General features: G+C 37.2%; 1 protein-coding gene across 1 annotated transcript; it reads left to right on the plus strand.

Moving 5' to 3' along the window:
* The first annotated feature begins 117 nt into the window (after window positions 1–117).
* Window positions 118–1,353, plus strand: LOC145724614 (uncharacterized). Its single transcript, XM_081972963.1, has 2 exons — window positions 118–272; window positions 440–1,353. Exon 2 carries the CDS (start codon window positions 440–442, stop codon window positions 1,217–1,219), a length of 780 nt encoding a protein of 259 aa, XP_081829089.1. The 5' UTR covers window positions 118–272; the 3' UTR covers window positions 1,220–1,353.
* Window positions 1,354–19,821: the final 18,468 nt, after the last annotated feature.

The raw sequence follows: 19,821 nt of genomic DNA on the forward strand, positions 1-19,821 counted from the left end.
AAGTAAGTTGACCTACCCTTGTCCCATAAAATGGACCATCCCACTTGTAAATCAGCAAATTTTATTGGTGGTAAAGGACCCCTTCTTTTGAAACGGCAATATTGCCAATTCTGTGCATTCCTTTTCTCTGCAGAAACGAAGATAAGGGCTTAGTGCGAAATTTTTAGTTTGCGGTGAGCCTAGTCCCTTTAAAGACGACCAGTGCTAGTAAAGTTTGTTTTTGGTGCCAAAGTGAGTTTGTCTGTTTTGCCTGTTTTTTAGTTTATTACAAGGTGAGTTGTTGTTTTAAAGTTCAGTATGAGTGATCACGTTCTATATGTTCTTTGATGAAAATAGTGCGAAATTTCATTTTTCCCACCAAACCTTTTTTGTGTGGTGAGAAGTAGCATCAAAGAAATTCTGTGTGGTATTATGTGACTAAGTGGTTATTTGGTTGCAGATGGATTTTTCTTCCCAAAAAGTGGCCATTAAACTGGAACCTCAAGATGAACCGAGGGATGAGCCAATCCAAATAGTTCGTCCTGATATAATCCAATATTGCCCCAGGCTGAGTAACCCAATGCCCCCAAATCCCTACAATATTTACCCCCCTCAATGTTTAATGCCAATTCCTTCATACCAAATACAGTCACAACCCACTCATTTTTACCACCCAAATCATCAAGTTGTTATCGCCCCTCAACTACCCCTCCCAATTTCACCCCCGCAACGACTTTTCCCACAACTTTCCCCAGCTACAGCGACTCCAGCTACATACGGCAAACAAATGTGCTTAATTCCACCCGAAGCAGCCTCTATCGGCGGGCAGCGGCCTTTCAAAGTCCTCACTTCCCCCAGAGCAAACCCTTTACCTCTGATCGCTACTCTGGATCCAAGCACGGAAGCTGCTTACGAGGAATTCAAAAACCAGATGATGTCACGCGTTTCCAACACTTCCGGCCAAAATAGCCGGAACCGGAACATGAGCCGCAACGTGCCGGCGAATCCAGAAAAACTGAACGATCCAGAATACCTGGAGAAACGAAGAAAAAACAATGAAGCTGCTAAAAAGTCGCGGGATGCCCGTAAGTCGAAAGAGGATGAGATGGCGATTCGCGTAGCATTTTTAGAAAAAGAAGTCTACAAATTAATGTTTCGATTGGCAATGCTGCAAAAAGAAAAGAGAAACAGACTGGATGTCAGGAAAAGACCCAGATTAATGTCAATCCCACAACACTGAAAGACTCTTTCCAGCCAATGTATAGTAATTTATGTCCCCTTTATTGTTAAACCTTTTTTTAAAATCTAGTCCTGTTGTGTATTTATAATTAAATTTTTGTATACTACTTTTCACAAATAAATAGTTTCTAAGCAGTTGGCTTTTTTTTTAACCTGTCTACACTAAAAATGTAGGATTCTCATTCTCTCACAAAAACACTTTGGTTGGTTTTCTCCCAAATCACCAGAAAATTTTATTGAATAAAACAAAAAATCATGCTAAACGTGAAAAAATACAAAGTTTATAAATTTTTTCTGTAACACCCTGAATATTTACTCTAATTATTTGATCGATCAATCAATCAAATAGCTATTTATGTAACCAGTTACGAAAAATTCGATTTTGTGTTACGAATGAATGTTTGTAGGGCGAGCGCAGCGAGGTCCTACAATTTGAATGAGTTACACAATAAAACATTTTCTAAACGTGTTCCATACATAATTTTTTCTAATTTTGACCAAAAAGCTGTGCAAACCATCTTTTAAAGTGATTTAACACAAATATTCACTTTTATAGCACCTTGTATAAACTGTGACAATGACATGTTATGATGGATGTAGCCCATATGTTTCTACGGAAATGCATAAAAACAGGGAGTGATGAAATGAACTTTTCATAACTAGTTACATAAAGTGATACTTTTCGTAACTAGTTACGAACGTTTTGTCACTCTAATCAGTTTTGAAAAGTGTCACTTTATATGCCAAAATTAGAAAAAGGTACTTTATTGTCCTGAGAAACAAGTTGTATTGACAAAGTTGAGAATAATACATGCAAAAATAATAAACAACAATACAAAGTTTAGCATATAACACCAAGTAACAATGCATCTTATAGACAATTAAAATAATACATACACGAGGAATTACAAATCTGCCCAATTGTCGTCAAAAAATGTCTCTATAAAATACAAACAATATTTGTTATCCCCTAAATGTTAGAGAAGTATTCGTTACGCGGACGACACAGTTCTAATTGCAGATAACATAGAGGATATGCTTGGGACTGTCGGGCGCTCAACTAGTTTCGGGGACATAAGTACCCATCATCAGGAGCTGAAATATTGAAAAGTCTAACAAAGATCGCTTAAATTAACCTTGACATACCTAAATTATATATGAATAAGTTAATTTAAGTGATATTTTTTAGACTTTTCAATATTTCAGCTCCTGATGATGGGTACTTATGTCCCCGAAACTAGTTGTGCGCCCCCTTCTAATATTTAGAGAATAATAAATATTTTTGTGGAGAAGGCTGTGTTCTTTCCTCTCATTTAACGCTTTCCCAAGACAAGATGGACTTCACTTTGTGTAGCCAACGTTTCGCAAAGTTTATTTTTGCTTCATCAGGGAAAGCTGTTATTTCTGATTCTGTGTGCTCTTTTTTCGTAATACTAAAACACATTTGAAGACATACACGGGGTTGTTACTTTTATTGTTTTTAAAAATTAAAAACACTACACAAACCTTCATATTATTTACAATTTAAAGTGACAAAATAACATCAATCAACCATTCACTAGAAAGTCAGAGGGCATTCGGTGACGTCATTTAACAGCGTCACATGCTCATCGGTTTGAAAATGTCAATGATGTCACGTGAAGAAGTGTCAAGTTACTTAACAGTAGTGATGGGTAAATTACCGAAAAAGTAAATATTTTACTTCACTAGGAAAATTTGACCAGAATATTATTGGTAAACTACAAATACTCTGTTTCTGGCAGTTCAAATTTTGATATCGCATTTCTCTCTGACTGTACCAAATTTTGTAGGTTTTTTTTCAGGTTATTAAATAGGAAATTTAATGAGGATTCCAAAAATATGCTTAAAACAATCATTTTCTTACTCCAAGTGGGTTTTACAGGCGTTTCCTTTAAACTGTGTTTAAATTTTAGATCACAATTTCAACTGATTTAAATAGTGGTTTTGCACCAACCTAGTTTTTGCTAAAGAACTCGAAAACGGTGAAAGTTACGAAAAACTTGCAGGAAATCAAAATTGTACCTAATCAACTCCTTAACTCAGCACTGTAAGTTTGCAGGACCGTTTTTGCTTTCACTATACAGGGTGTGCATGAAAATTATGGTGATTGACTGTGTTGGTCATCCTGTACGCAATTTTTCAGATAGAATTTTTTGCTTTACACCCTTGGAAAGAAGAGCTCAAGACGGTTAATTTGAGTGGTTCAACCTTCCTGGACTCCCAAAAATAACCGAGTTACAGGGTGTTCAAATTTTAAATCACAATATCAACTGATTTGAAATTTTTTTGCCTCAAACCAGGTTTTGCTAAATAACTCCAAAACGGTGAAAGTAAAAAAAAAAATTAAAGAGTAAAAATGTTCATAAAGATCTACTCAACTTATAAATGGAAGCTTTGCAGTCTGTCAGTGTCGCCACTATACAGGGTATGAATGAAAAGTGTAGTAGTTCAGATTTTTTGGCCACTCTGTACGCAATTTTTAAGAGAGAACTTTTTACTCTACACCACTGGAAAGAGGAGTTTAAAACGGTTTTTTTAAGTGATTGAACCGCCATGAACCCCAAAAAATAACCGAGTTACAGGGTGTTCAAATTTTAAACCACAATTTCAAAAATTTGTTGCAACAAACCAGTTTTTGCTAAATAACTCGAAAACCGTAAAAGTTACGAAAAATGTGAAAAAGACCAAAAACATTCTTAATCAATTCTTTAATTCAGCACCGTAAGTTTGCCTGACCGTTTTTGGTTCCAGTATACAGGGTGTGCATGAAAATTATGGTGATTGACTGTTTTTGGTCATCCTGTACGCAATTTTTCAGATAGAATTTTTTGCTTTACACCCTTGGAAAGAAGAGCTCAAGACGGTTAATTTGAGTGGTTCAACCTTCCTGAACTCCCAAAAATAATCGAGTTACAGGATTCTCAAATTTCAACAACTGATTTGAAAATTTGTTTTCGTTAAAACAAATTTTGAAAAACTGTTCAAAAATTTGAAAAGGAGCAAAAATGTTCGAAAAAAAACTGCTAAACACATCCCTGGAAGTTTCACAGTCCGAAAAGATAAAAACTAATTTCCGATCTTCTGAGATATCCGGACGGAATTGCAGTTTGGAAAATGGAAGCATGGAAAGCAAATTTGAACCTTATTACCATAATAACGTGGTTTTATTATTATATGTTCTTCAGTGAATTAATGTTTAACTTTCTCTTGGTTTAAGGTCTATTTTAGGTTGCACACTTATGATCACAGAAAAACCCATTATCGTTACAACTAGTTTTGAGCGAATTTAGATCATAATGAACAATAACGAATATGTTCTGTAAAAAGACTAATTTAGTGAGATTTAATGTGTTGTAATTAGTTGGTAGCTTCTTTCTAAGTAAACTCATAAATTTTGGTCAAAAGCGACCATATTTTTCATAATTTCACACTATAATCCCAATTATTACGCTTCCGTACCCACATAAATCAAAACAAATTTTTCGGTCAACATCAAAGTGTAGCCTAAACAGATTTTATGAAGGATGATGTAAATTTTCTTCTTTTCTGAACCCAACTGGTTCCTTCGTTGAAAGGCATATTGTATATAGCGAGACAATTTACCTCGTTTCAGTATGCCGGAGGTACACAAATAAACCCACGCCGTGTTAATTACATATTTTACTAGATTAGAACCAAACTTCTAAGATTTTCTTCTTTTTTTTAATATTTATGATTAACTCTTCTAAAAATCGCAAAATGCGAACACTTTTTTAACGTCGAAAGAATTTTTATGGTACCCAATAACTCTCTTAGCCGTCGAAAAGTCTGCAAAAATGGGTTATTTATAGGGTTTAGAAGCACCACGTGGAACGGTAAAGACCTTCATGAAATAACGCCAGAATGAAAGGTTTGTTTTAAAACGTACAATGTAACCCATTTAGACAAAATTGTCATTTTACATTATTCCTCATGGGAAACATTGAAATAGTACAAGAAGTAAACAAAATCTGTTTGCCTTGTAACTCCTTCAATGCAAAAACATCTATTAAATTAGAACATCCAGCCTACTGTTATAATAGTTATCCGGATCAATCTGTTGTAGGTAGGTACCTCCTGGAAGATCTGCTAGATCAGTAGATGCTAGGGTAGTACCCTGGATTGGTAAAATTATAATTTATTACTTTGTGGAAGATTTATTCAAGGTTTTTTACTCACTTTTACAGCAATGCCCCAAAACACGTCAAGTTCACAAGCTCAATCACAATTCACAATCAAATCATCATCCAGAATCAAGTTAATACTTTATCTGAGTTTGTAACGTTTGTGTGTCACGAAATTGATAATAATAGTAATAAATGCTTTATTTGCTCAAATACACAGTATCCCAGTTTTCAGCATTGTCAAGGTACATATAACTATTGCTAAGATAAAATTCATCTAGACACAAATCTAACTAAAAGTAATTGTTTTAAATTTTTAGTTCATTGGGCAGGAAGTTGTAAAGTTTAAGGCTTGCAAATTCTAATACTGTGGATTTCAGATATGCCAGACATTGTATATGTATAGGCCTGGTAAGATTAGGATTCGAAGATCTTGAAAAGAGGCTCTGCAGCTGTCCAAGGGCTCTAGTTTGCCTATAACTCTTATGGTTTTTTTTTGTAAGAGAAAGACCTTTTGCCAGTCTGTCGAATTTCCCCAGAATAATAGGCCATATGATAGTTTGGACTGGAAAAGACTCATATATGCTGTGAGGGAGACTTCTTCGAGAAAGGAGAGGCTTTTCGTCAATTAAACGATGTGGTGTTTCCAGGTTATCCTGCTGTCAGATTTACCTTCATCTGTTTCTGTTTTTTTCAAGGTTGAGGCATAGATTGATGTCAGCAAAATAGGGGTTTAGTTTCCTAACAGTAGAGGCAGCTACTACGTGGAGCTGAGCAGTGTTACAATGATGGTCAAGAAGGGTTGTGTCATCTGCATATTGAACCGATGTCAGATTTGAGAGGTGGCAGGTACAGTTTTTAGACTTGCACGGAGAGACTCAGATCTGCTGCCCGCGATATAAGTATGGTAAGTAAGAAACGCCTTCGAGAGGTCGTAGAATGTGGCCCACCAGAGCCTTCAAGTGGTGGAGTGGATCTTCTTTTCCGAAAGCCAAACTGATGCTCCGAGTAGAGATTATACTTCTCTCCAGGAAAGCGGTCAGGCGATTTAGTCAAATGGTTCCTTCAGTTTAAAAAAAGTGTCTTTATTCTTGAATATTAAATAAGAGAGACAACTTCCTTTATGTGTTTGGCCATTAATATTCCAATACACAACTGTGAAGTTAAGGAAAATTGTAAAGAAATCTAGTTTTGACTGATTTTTCGCCCTGTTGGCGTAAATTTTATTGAGTGAGAAATTCCGTATTCCATAGGAAGGCGTGAGAATCTCACCGAATGTCGATGTATTGCTGGTTGCGTGAAACTATGAAAGAGGCGAATCGTAAAAAAACGTGTTATTTGGCAACATTGCACTTTGCGAACTCTACTCGTTGCTTTACAATGTCTTTGTTGACAACTGCTGAAAGTCATCTACGTCATACACGCGGCATAATCGTCGTTTTAAATTTATTAACGCATTTTCACTATTGACACTTTGTCAATGCAACTTTTCCCTTTAAAACCTGACATAAGGCTTATTTCCTTGAGGGTAACCATGTAACCTGGTTACTAGTGATTAGTCAGGCTATCTTGTTTCAATTCAAGAAAACAAATGAGACACATATTGTAACCAGGTTACATGGTTACCCTCAAGGAAATAAGCCTATTGTTTCAATTAAAATTCGACATTTCTGTTTTTTCCAGCCACAGATTTTAAAAATGCTTTGTTTTCTGATTTAAATGACGTGCAACACTTTATTAATCTTCTGAATTTAAGGATAATTTAGATCTCAGAAACACGTTTTGTACTGAATACTGCAAGAAATTTTCTCTAAATCTTGATTTGCAACTTTTGAGCACAGTTTGACTAAATTGCTTGTCAAACCCACTTGCAGTGAAAAAATAACTGTTTTTAGCACATTTTTGGAATGCTCATTAAATTCCTTATCCAAAAACCTGAAAAACACTAGAAAATTTGGTTTGGGTTTGGGGTTAGATAGAACCGGGACTAAGGAAATGGGTCTGTGATTACTTAGGTCATTTTCATCATCCTTTTCGGAATTAACCGGAATTAATCCTTAACTCGGAATTTAGTTAAATTCCGACTTCGAACTCAGAATTTACATTGTCACATTGCAAAAGCTCTTCAAACCAAATTAGACAAAATTTTTCAGTTTGGCAACATTGCAAACATTCTTCGAAGCAAATTAGTAAAATTTGTTAACTTTGGCTACATTGCAGACACACTTCAAAGAAATTAGTCGGACTTGTCAGTTCGGTTACATTACAAACACTCTTCGAACCAAAATTGTAGAATTTGTTAGTTTGATAACATTGCAAGGACACTTTTGAACCAAATTACCAAATTTTGTCAGTTAGGCAACATTGCAAACAGTCTTCGATCTAAATTAGGAGAGTTTGTTAATTTGGCAACATTGCAAGCAAACACACTTCAAAGAAATTAGTTGAACTTGTCAGTTTGGACAAATTGGAAACACTCTTCAAACCAAAATTGTAAAATTTGTCAGTTTGATAACATTGCATATACTCTTCAACCCAAATTAGTAAAATTAGTTTGGCAACATTGCAAACACTCTTTGATCTTAATTAGAAGATGTATTTGTCAACATTGCAAAAACACTATTCGAACCAAAATAGTAGAATTTGTCAGTTTGACAACATTACAACTAAATTCCGAGTTTGAAGTCGGAATTTAGTTAATTTCCGAGTTCGAAGTCGAAATTTAGTTAATTTCTGAGTTTGAAATAAAAATTTAAGAAAAATAATGTCTGTGGCCCTTCTACGCCTTCGTAATTTTCAATGTTACCAGTGAAGAATTTAATTTTTGTTTGATTTTTTTTTGGATCTGGAGGAGTGTTTTTGTTGTTTTATCACTTGTGTAAAGTTGATATTTAGATTTTGTTTGTCAAAAGTGGTGAGTAAGTTTAAGGAGTCTCTGCGTACTTTGAGTTCGTTGTTAAACCATTTCTTATTCAAGTTGCTACAGTGATATGTTTTTGATTTTAGAAGAAAGCTGCTCTCAAATATTCTAAGAAAAATGTCCAGGAATATATTGAAAGTAGAATCTATATCAGGAGTGATGGCCTGGTGTTCTGACATGCATGTGTCCCATAAGAGTAACCTTCTCGAACAAAAGTTGCACTTTCCTCCCTAGTCGTGTAAATAACTATTTTGTTACTCTGATCTAAATTCCCCTGTATTCTTCAAATGTTATCGACTTGTGCAAATAATAGAATCTAAAAAACGCATGTCAAAGTTCCCGGAATCCCAGTTTTCAAATAGGACCGTTATGGCAAAAACATTTTATGGTACCCCTTTCACAAAAAAATAACATTTTACTGCAAATTCGTCTCGCAAATTTCGAACACTCTATTGCAAGGCTTTTTTTAGCAATAACTCTTCGCAATGCTGTAGAAAGTAGGATTGTAAAAATAACGGTAAAAACCCTAAAAAATGGTCAACATCAGGTACCTAAAAAAGTCATAATGTTTTGACCCGAAATGTTTTTGAACGCAGCGTAACTTGATCGATTGACTTATCAATCTTCATGATCGGTGAGAACCAAACTGACCACCCGAAATCTTATAACTTTTTCCTGTACAATCTTCAATACCGTTTCAGTGTAACCCTTTTATCTACTTGTCACCTGTCAGTGTGGGTTAAGCCTTTTACAAATATACGCATTATGAAGGGCTTTTGACGTGCAATGCCACAAAACTGGCCTTCGCTTACCCCGTCTTTGTGCCGATTATGACCAATAACTGTACATATTGACCAAAATCCTTGGGGTAAATATACGGCAAGCGTTTTTGACCTATATAAAGTTAAGGGACACATCTGCCACTATCCTAGGAAGGTTGCCAAAGCACTGATCAAGTTATATTTTGTTCTGACCAATACAAGGTTATTACTGTTTGTCTTATGTCCGTTTCCCCAACACCAGAGTTTAGATAAGTTTAGTTTAGACTCTGTTATTTTGCACCTAATCTGTCACATTCAAACCTCAACTTAGCTTTAGTTGTACTTAAAAACGATTTGGAAGTGTCGAGGGAAACAGGCAAAAGTCACTGGAATAACTTCATAAGTTATATGGGAGGAACCAAAGTACAACACATTTACTGGCAAATTGATTATATAGTTCAGGGTAAATTTTAGTATTAGAAATGGTGAAAAACGAGAATATTAAAGCTCGGTTTGTCAAGCGCTGAATAAGCGCTAACCTAGAGATAACCCGATGTACTGGTCTGTCTCTCAAATTTGATGCTTTTCGGGGTATTTCCAAAAAGAGCAATGATTTCCCATAGGAAATCAAGGTATATTTTCTTAAGCACATCCTTATTAAGATTTCAACCCAATATACTTCTATTTGAATGGGACACCCTATATATTTATGCAGATTTGGAATAAGCTAAAAATTACCTTTTCCCAAATATATAACACTATTGTCCCTTTTCCACTTTTTTGTGCTTTGACACAGTTTTTGGGAAATATCTTCTGAAGAGGTCTTTTAAGGACCAAAGTTTTCTAATGCAATCTTGTTAAGGATGGAATTTCCTACAACTTTCTTTCGTCGTACACTTTTTTGGTACTTTCCAAATAACCGTGTAACGCTTAGTTAAACTTGGTTAGAGTCTTTTAAAGCACTTTTTGTGCGTTAACACAGTTTTTCGGAAATATCTTACTGAGACAGCCCTTTAGAGCAAGTGCCATAATGCAGTCTGGTAAAGGGTGAAATTTCCTACAACTTTTTAGATTTTTCATATTTTTCTAAATAACTGTGTAACGCCTAGTTAAACTTGGTTAGAGTCTTTTAAAGCACTTTTTGTGCGATAACACAGTTTTTAGGAAATATCTTACTGAGACAGCCCTTTAGAGCAAGTGTGCCATAATGCAGTCTGGTAAAGGGTGAAATTCCCTACAACTCTCCCCTTTTAAACTTTTTTCATATTTTTCCAAACAACCGTTTAACGCCTAGTTAAACGTGGTTAGAGTCTTTTAAAGCACTTTTTGTGCGTTAACACAGTTTTTCTGAAATATCTTACTGAGACAGCCCTTTAGAGCAAGTGCCATAATGCAGTCTGGTAAAGGGTGAAATTCCCTACAACTCTCCCCTTTTAAACTTTTTTCATATTTTTCCAAACAACCGTTTAACGCCTAGTTAAACGTGGTTAGAGTCTTTTAAAGCACTTTTTGTGCGTTAACACAGTTTTTCTGAAATATCTTACTGAGACAGCCCTTTAGAGCAAGTGCCATAATGCAGTCTGGTAAAGGGTGAAATTTCCTACAACTCTCCCCTTTTACACTTTTTTCATATTTTTCCAAATAACCGTTTAACTCCTAGTTGAACTTAGTTAGAGTCTTTTAAAGCACTTTTTGCGTGTTAACACAGTTTTTCGGAAATATCTTACTGAGACAGCCCTTTAGAGCAAGTTCCACAATGTCGTCTGGTAAAAGGTGAAATTTCCTACAACTCTCCCCTTTTAGATTTTTCATATTCTTCCAAATAACCGTGTAACTCCTAGTTAAACTTGGTTAGAGTCTTTTAAAGCACTTTTTGTGCATTAACACAGTTTTTCGGAAATATCTTACTGAGACAGCCCTTTAGAGCAAGTGCCATAATGTAGTATGGTAAAAGGTGAATTTCCCTACAACTGTCCCCTTTTACACTTTTTTCATATTTTTCCAAATAACCGTGTAACTCCTAGTTAAACTTGGTTAGAGTCTTTTCAAGCATTTTTTGTGCGTTAACACAGTTTTTAGGAAATATCTTACTGATACAGCCCTTTAGAGCAAGTGTGCCATAATGCAATCTGGTAAAGGGTGAAATTTCCTACAACTCTCCCCTTTTAGATTTTTCATATTTTTCTAAATAACCGTGTAACGCTTAGTTAAACTTAGTTAGAGTCTTTTAAAGCACTTTTTGTGCGTTAACACAGTTTTTCGGAAATATTTTACTGAGACAGCCCTTTAGAGTAAGTGTGCCATAATGCAGTCTGGTAAAGGGTGAAATTTCCTACAACTCTCCCCTTTTAGATTTTTCCAAATAACCGTGTAACTCCTAGTTAAACTTGGTTATGGTCTTTTAAAGCACTTTTTGTGGGTTAACACAGTTTTTCAGAAATATCTTACTGAGACAGCCCTTTAGAGCCAGTGCCATAATGCAGTCTGGTAAAGGGTGAAATTCCCTACAACTGTCCCCTTTTACACTTTTTTCATATTTTTCCAAATAACCGTGTAACTCCTAGTTAAACTTGGTTAGAGTCTTTTCAAGCATTTTTTGTGCGTTAACACAGTTTTTAGGAAATATCTTACTGATACAGCCCTTTAGAGCAAGTGTGCCATAATGCAGTCTGGTAAAGGGTGAAATTTCCTACAACTCTCCCCTTTTAGATTTTTCATATTCTTCCAAATAACCGTGTAACTCCTAGTTAAACTTGGTTAGAGTCTTTTCAAGCATTTTTTGTGCGTTAACACAGTTTTTCGGAAATATTTTACTGAGACAGCCCTTTAGAGCAAGTGTGCCATAATGCAGTCTGGTAAAGGCTGAAATTTCCTACAACTCTCCCCTTTTAGTTTTTTCATATTTTTCTAAATAACCGTGTAACGCTTAGTTAAACTTAGTTAGAGTCTTTTAAAGCACTTTTTGTGCGTTAACACAGTTTTTCGGAGATATCTTACTGATACAGCCCTTTAGAGCAAGTGCCATAAAGCAGTCTGGTAAAGGGTGAAATTTCCTACAACTCTCCCCTTTTAGATTTTTCATATTTTTCCAAATAACCGTGTAACTCCTAGTTAAACTTGGTTAGAGTCTTTTAAAGCATTTTTTTGTGCGTTAACACAGTTTTTAGGAAATATCTTACTGAGACAGCCCTTTAGAGCAAGTGCCATAATCCAGTCTGGTAAAGGGTGAAATTTCCTACCACTCTCCCTTTTTAAACTTTTTTCATATTTTTCCAAATAACCGTGTAACTCCTAGTTAAACTTGGTTAGAGTCTTTTAAAGCACTTTTTGTGAGTTAACACAGTTTTTCAGAAATATCTTACTGAGACAGCCCTTTATAGCAAGTGCCATAATGCAGTCTGGTAAAGGGTGAAATTCCCTACAACTCTGTCCTTTTAAACTTTTTTCATATTTTTCCAAATAACCGTGTAACTCCAAGTTAAACTTGGTTAGAGTCTTTTAAAGCACTTTTTGTGCGTTAACACAGTTTTTCCGAAATATCTTACTGAGACAACCCTTTAGAGCAAGTGCCATAATGCAGTCTGGTAAAGGGTGAAATTCCCTACAACTCTGTCCTTTTAAACTTTTTTCATATTTTTCCAAATAACCGTGTAACTCCAAGTTAAACTTGGTTAGAGTCTTTTAAAGCACTTTTTGTGCGTTAACACAGTTTTTCCGAAATATCTTACTGAGACAACCCTTTAGAGCAAGTGCCATAATGCAGTCTGGTAAAGGGTGAAATTCCCTACAACTCTGTCCTTTTAAACTTTTTTCATATTTTTCCAAATAACCGTGTAACTCCAAGTTAAACTTGGTTAGAGTCTTTTAAAGCACTTTTTGTGCGTTAACACAGTTTTTCCGAAATATCTTACTGAGACAACCCTTTAGAGCAAGTGCCATAATGCAGTCTGGTAAAGGGTGAAATTCCCTACAACTCTGTCCTTTTAAACTTTTTTCATATTTTTCCAAATAACCGTGTAACTCCAAGTCAAACTTGGTTAGAGTCTTTTAAAGCACTTTTTGTGCGTTAACACAGTTTTTCTGAAATATCTTACTGAGACAGCCCTTTAGAGCGAGTTCCAAAATGTAGTCTGGTAAAGGGTGAAATTTCCTACAACTCTCCCCTTTTACACTTTTTTCATTTCAACTTTTGGTGGCATTTTAATGAATCCTTGCCAATCTGGCCATTTTGGTGTTTCTGAGCTGCTAAAAACTGTTTAAAAGCTTCTAGTGACTTTTTTAAGGATCAGAAGACAGTTTGGAGCCACTAATGCCATTTTGGTGTTTCTGAGCTGTAAAAAAACTTGAAAACGAAGCAGCCTTTATATCACCCAAATAATAGAGAAGTCTTGTCATATTTTAAAAATCACTCTGTAGCTCAGAAACGGGGGCAGCTGTAGAAGGTACGATTCCTCCATAGTTTCTTTCATACAAATCGAGCACAGGTTCGGAAAAACCTCATTGCTCTACCTTTGCTACTTTTGGAGACACCTCGTAAAACGATCAGACTTGAGACACCCTGTACATCTATTAAAACTGTTGATACAAATAACATATTGTGTTAATGATATGTCTACATGTGCTACATTTACGTAAGTCAAAGCACAAGCAAAGTTCTGATTGGCCATGTGATTTTTGACCAATCACAGTCAATTTTACACGCAAGCAAAAGCACGATAATCAAAAAAGTCATGCTTCAGTCCGTAAATTGTGTCAGACATTAGGACTTTAGAATGCAAACACGTGTAGCCAGACTCCTTTACCCTCTCATAAATCAGTGACGTTTCAAAGGGAAAGGTAAACAGAGGCAAATAGATGTAAATTGTGCCTTTACGCGAACGGGTTAAGTTGTAAAGTATGCTTCTTAGAACTGGTCGTTTATCTTATTTTCGGCCCAAAGAGTTAGCAAAATCTGTATATTGGGTTTTCTACTGGAAAGTCTAGGATACTGTTCTATTAGAAGTGATTGAAATGGGATGGCCATACATTAGTTCTGCATTCACAATGAAATTAAAAATAAACACAGTTTTTCAAATTTGTGGTTGTAATGGTTTTTGGTCCTGGTTGTAGAGTTTATTTTCGTAAACCGGCGATTGGACAGTTTTTATCTTGAAAAACCAAGATAACCGAGTAATTGGGAACGTATATGCAAAGTTCAAAAAATCAGTTCAAATTGAAATACAAAAGTTATCCGGGCTTATAAGCTGTGGTCCAATGGAATTTCTTCAGCTTTTCAGTGATATTTAGAGCCCTTTGGCATTTCCAATATGATTTTAGAGGTCTCTGACAATTTTTGGAAGGTTTCCAGTCGAATCTAGAGGCATCTGGACACTTGCAGAGATTTCCGGCAATTCTTAGCAGGTTTGCAGTAATTATTAAAGGATTTTGGGATTCCCAAGATGATTTTAGAGGTCTGATAGGAGGTTTTTAGTAGAATTTAGAAGCATTTGCACCTTGCAGAGAACTCCGGCAGTTTTTGGCAGGTTTACAGTGAAATGGCATTTCCAAGTTGATTTTAGAGGTCTCGGACAATTTTTGGAAGGTTTCCAGTCGAATTTAGAGGCATCTGGACACTTGCAGAGATTTCCGGCAATTCTTGGCAGGTTTGCAGTAATTATTAAAGGATTTTGGGATTTCCAAGATGATTTTAGAGGTCTGATAGGAGGTTTTTAGTAGAATTTAGAAGCATTTGGACCTTGCAGATCCCTCCGGCAGTTTTTGGCAGGTTTACAGTGAAATGGCATTTCCAAGTTGATTTTAGAGGTCTCGGACAATTTTTGGAAGGTTTCCAGTCGAATTTAGAGGCATCTGGACACTTGCAGAGATTTCCGGCAATTCTTAGCAGGTTTGCAGTAATTATTAAAGGATTTTGGGATTTCCAAGATGATTTTAGAGGTCTGATAGGAGGTTTTTAGTAGAATTTAGAAGCATTTGGACCTTGCAGATCCCTCCGGCAGTTTTTGGCAGGTTTACAGTGAAATGGCATTTCCAAGTTGATTTTAGAGGTCTCGGACAATTTTTGGAAGGTTTCCAGTCGAATTTAGAGGCATCTGGACACTTGCAGAGATTTCCGGCAATTCTTAGCAGGTTTGCAGTAATTATTAAAGGATTTTGGGATTTCCAAGATGATTTTAGAGGTCTGATAGGAGGTTTTTAGTAGAATTTAGAAGCATTTGGACCTTGCAGATCCCTCCGGCAGTTTTTGGCAGGTTTACAGTGAAATGGCATTTCCAAGTTGATTTTAGAGGTCTCGGACAATTTTTGGAAGGTTTCCAGTCGAATTTAGAGGCATCTGGACACTTGCAGAGATTTCCGGCAATTCTTGGCAGGTTTGCAGTAATTATTAAAGGATTTTGGGATTTCCAAGATGATTTTAGAGGTCTGATAAGAGGTTTTTAGTAGAATTTAGAAGCATTTGGACCTTGCAGAGAACTCCGGCAGTTTTTGGCAAGTTTGCAGTAATTATTAAAGGATTTTGGGATTTCCAAGATGATTTTAGAGGTCTGATAGGAGGTTTTTAGTAGAATTTAGAAGCATTTGGACCTTGCAGATCCCTCCGGCAGTTTTTGGCAGGTTTACAGTGAAATGGCATTTCCAAGTTGATTTTAGAGGTCTCTGACAATTTTTGGAAGCTTTCCAGTCGAATTTAGAGGCATCTGGACACTTGCAGAGATCTCCGGCAATTCTTGGCAGGTTTGCAGTAATTATTAAAGGATTTTGGGATTTCCAAGATGATTTTAGAGGTCTGATAGGAGGTTTTTAGTAGAATTTAGAAGCATTTGGACCTTGCAGATCCCTCCGGCAGTTTTTGGCAGGTTTACAGTGAAATGGCATTTCCAAGTTGATTTTAGAGGTCTCGGACAATTTTTGAAAGGTTTTCAATCGAATTCTTGGCATGTTTCTAGTAATATTTAGAGGTCTCTGGCAAATTGTGGAAAGTTTTAAGTAGTATTCGAAGGCTTCTGCCATTTCCAAGATGATTCTAGAGGTTAATGGCAATTTAAAAAAAATTCTGAGAAGGTTTGCAAAAGTATTCAGAGGTTTCTGATTTTGAAAATGCATCTAGATATTTTTATCAATTTGGGCAATTTTTTGCGTCCGTGACGTCATCGTAATTTGTTTTAATTTGTAGTATATCTTTTACTGTTGTTAAGTCGTTTTCTCTCTCTATCTCTCCCTCAAGGTGTTATTTTCGAGATATCTTAAGTTAATAACACAGTTATTTCTGCATTTAAAGATTTGAAATTACCAAAACAGGAACCTTCTTAATCAGTATCCTTATCTGTGGTGAAACATGATTGAGACCTGTTTCAAGGAATTTTAAATTCAATGAACGACGGACAGCAAACATCTGGAAATAGATGTAGAGGAGATGCAGTAGACAACAATTCAACAGAGCCACTCGCCCAAGAAACATCGAACTACGCAGACAACAAACGGGGGATGTTGAAGAGAAAGTTGGTTGGTTCCTTACCATACATAGGCAAGGTCACGGATAGGATTGGAAGGATTTTAGAGAAGCACAATGTCAAGACTGTCTTTAAAACGATCCGCACGATACAACAGAGTCTCAGATCAGCCAAGAACAAACGGGATCCTTTATCGGCTTCTGGAGTTTACAGGATCCCTTGCAGCATCCGCATACATTGGAACTAACTAAACGTAGTGTTAACACAAGAATAGCAGAGCACAAGAGAAGTTGCAGACTAGGACAGACCGAAAAATCAGCGGTGGCAGAACATGCACTTTCTAGAGGAAATGATATTTGTTTTGAAGAGGTGGAGGTTTTGGATCGATCACAGCGATACTATCCTAGATTAACTAGAGAAACCATTGAGATCTTTAAGCACGAGAACATCATCAACAGAAAGGAAGAGATCACCTTGTTAGATCCAGAATGGAAACCGGAGTTGCGCCAGACTTTAATAAATACAGTTTTGAACTTGAAAATTGTCTGGGACGTCGTAAAAATGTAAAATTAAATTCAAAAATCCCGCTATAGTAAATGACAGCAGGGACATAAAAATGACATATAACGATCACAAAATGTTGACATGTGGCGACCTCTGTGACTCGAAAGAACTCAAACACTGCTTCACCTTATTACCACTTTAAGACCTATCTAGCTGCCTAAATTGTCCTTTAAGTATTATCTTCTATTTCCATTTTTCTGTAGAAAATTTCTTCTTTTTCCTGTTCCTTAACTTGAAGTTAGACAACCATCAGGCTTAAATCGTCATTATTGAAGGATCAAAATTGAAAAGATTCACACTTCACGGTTGTAAAAAAAAACTACAAGAATTCGCAACAAACTTTCTATTTGCCATCCGTCAACTCTATCCTTTTGAAGGACCATTATTTGTTTCCACTTTCTATTGAACTGCAAACAATACATGGTACCGTTTCTTTGAAATTCGTTTTAGGTTATTTCTTTACGATGGTGCAATTTTTGTTGAGCAACCGCGCTAATAGACACGTTTTTTTGCAGGTACCTACTAAAAAACACAATTTTTTGAACCACGAGATGCTATTTGTAGACAATAGAGTCAAAGGAACCTACTTGAAAGCGTATTTGAAGTCTAGATGTTTTATCTCGGTTACCCTGGTACCCAAGGTTAGAGCAGTGCTGCCAGTGTTAGGTACGTGGTCTCTAGAGGCGGAGCTTTGCTGACCAATCCGCAGGCGATCTTTATAGAAAGGGGAGTGAGTTGTTAGACCAGAAAAGGGTATATAATACAGCTTGCAATTTTTAGGAGAACGACGATGACGCCGACGCCTGGGAAAACATCGTGAACGAACGTGCCAGAAAAATCAACACAGGAAATCCTGCGGCATCTTAACATTAGAAAGGCACCAGGATGGGACGAGATAGAAAGAATATTGTTAACGCAAGGCACTTTCCTGCTGACTGGAAGAGAGCCGATGTTATCCTGTTCCCGAAACCACAAAAGGACCCGCTGTTTCCCCAGAATTATCGGCCCATCATCCTCCTGCCATCCTTGGGAAAAGTGGCAGAAATTATTATCCTCAGGAGGCTAAAGGAGCAAGAAGAGGACCTGCACGTCATCCCCGACGAGCAATTTAGATTCCGGAGGACACTATCAACGGAACTCCAAGTCCTGAGGATGACCGAGTACATCACGGAAGGGTTCAACAGAAGCGACAAGAGCCGTGCTACTAGACGTCTCTAAGGCCTTCGACAAGGTTTGGCACAGAGGACTTCTAATCAAGATGCTGGATGCCAGCTTTTTAGTCGGCCTGGTAAAATTAATTAGATATTTTCTTTCAGCTCGTCGCTTCCGAGTCAAAATCGACAGCGTCCAGTCAAGTTATAGGGAAATGGAAGCAGCAGTGTCGCTGTCGACATTTCTCTATAACATTTATGTTTCAGATCCGCCTAGAACTCAGCGAACCAACTTAGCACTCTACGCGGATGACACTGTGATCATGGTCCGGAGCAGGAGTCGGCCGCTCTTGCTCCGATGCCACAGCATTGGAGAAATGGTGCAACAAATGGAAGATCGACCTAAACGCGGAGAAAACGCAGGCCATAGTCTTCAAAAAGAAGACCAAAGATGAGGATAGAAGGCAACGTGAGGTTAAAAGACATGGGCATCGAGTGGCGCAACGAGGCGACGTATCTTGGGGTCACGATGGACAAGAAACTCACGTGGGGAAGCCACATAGAATACGCCAGACAGAAAGCCAGAGCGACCAGAGCAAAACTGTACTCCATTACAAGCAGGACATCGAAGCTGGCACTTTGGAACAAAGTGCCGTTCATCAAGTCGGTTCTTCAACCGCACCTAACCTACGCTTCAGCAACGTGGGGGTACGCGACCAAAAGGCACCTGAAGAAACCCCAAGCTTGCGCTCAGGACAACGGTGGACGCCCTCTGGTACGTCAGAAACGTAGACAGACAGCGAGATTTGAAGATCACCACCGCAACGGAAAGGATCAAACAGACCGCAGTGAAGATATTCCAAAAAAGCGGAGAGCAGCGAAAATCAGTTACTGCGAGAAGCAGTGAACTACAACCCGGAGCTAGAAGCACCCCACAAACGACCCGTTAATGGTAATTATTAATTAGTTTTTCTTTCTATTTCAGGTAGACGACAATTCAGGACCAACCAGCCAAGAAGAGGAACACAATTTCCCCCCAGACCTTCCCCCCGGATGGCGAGAATTTCATTCACAAAATCTGGGTAGAACCTTTTCGCAGTTATTCCTGTGCTCTGGCTGCACTCCTGGCACTTTCCATCCCCCACTCACCAAACCCAAACTCCCCAAAACTTTAGGATGTAAAAACAGACGGACGGAAAGCTGGATGTTTGGACATCCTATAGTTTGCCAGGACCACCAGAGATGGCCGAGCTGACGAAAAAAGAAGAAACGGAGGACAAGAAGAGAACGCTGAAAAACGCTCCATTGGATGATAGTAAACCATTCCTGAGCGCAATTTCAGAGACAGATTGTTGCAGTAATGTGAAGGTTCCTTCCTCAGAGAAGTTTCCATCTTCAATACCACAACCACCATGCAAATGTTAAAACAAAGACACATGATAAAACAGAACACAAATTACTTAACAAATCTGTAAAGAAAGCCATCCGTAGAGATGAAATCATAAAACATGAAAGTTCTCAGGTCAAGACTGTCCAGGGAAAAGGAAATCATTACAAATATAAAAAAAGAGACACACGGTACAGTCGTATCAGAAC

This window comes from Ips typographus, linkage group LG2 (assembly GCF_016097725.1).
Source record: "Ips typographus isolate SLU linkage group LG2, UJ_Ityp_2.0, whole genome shotgun sequence".
Lineage (NCBI taxonomy): Eukaryota > Metazoa > Arthropoda > Insecta > Coleoptera > Curculionidae > Ips > Ips typographus.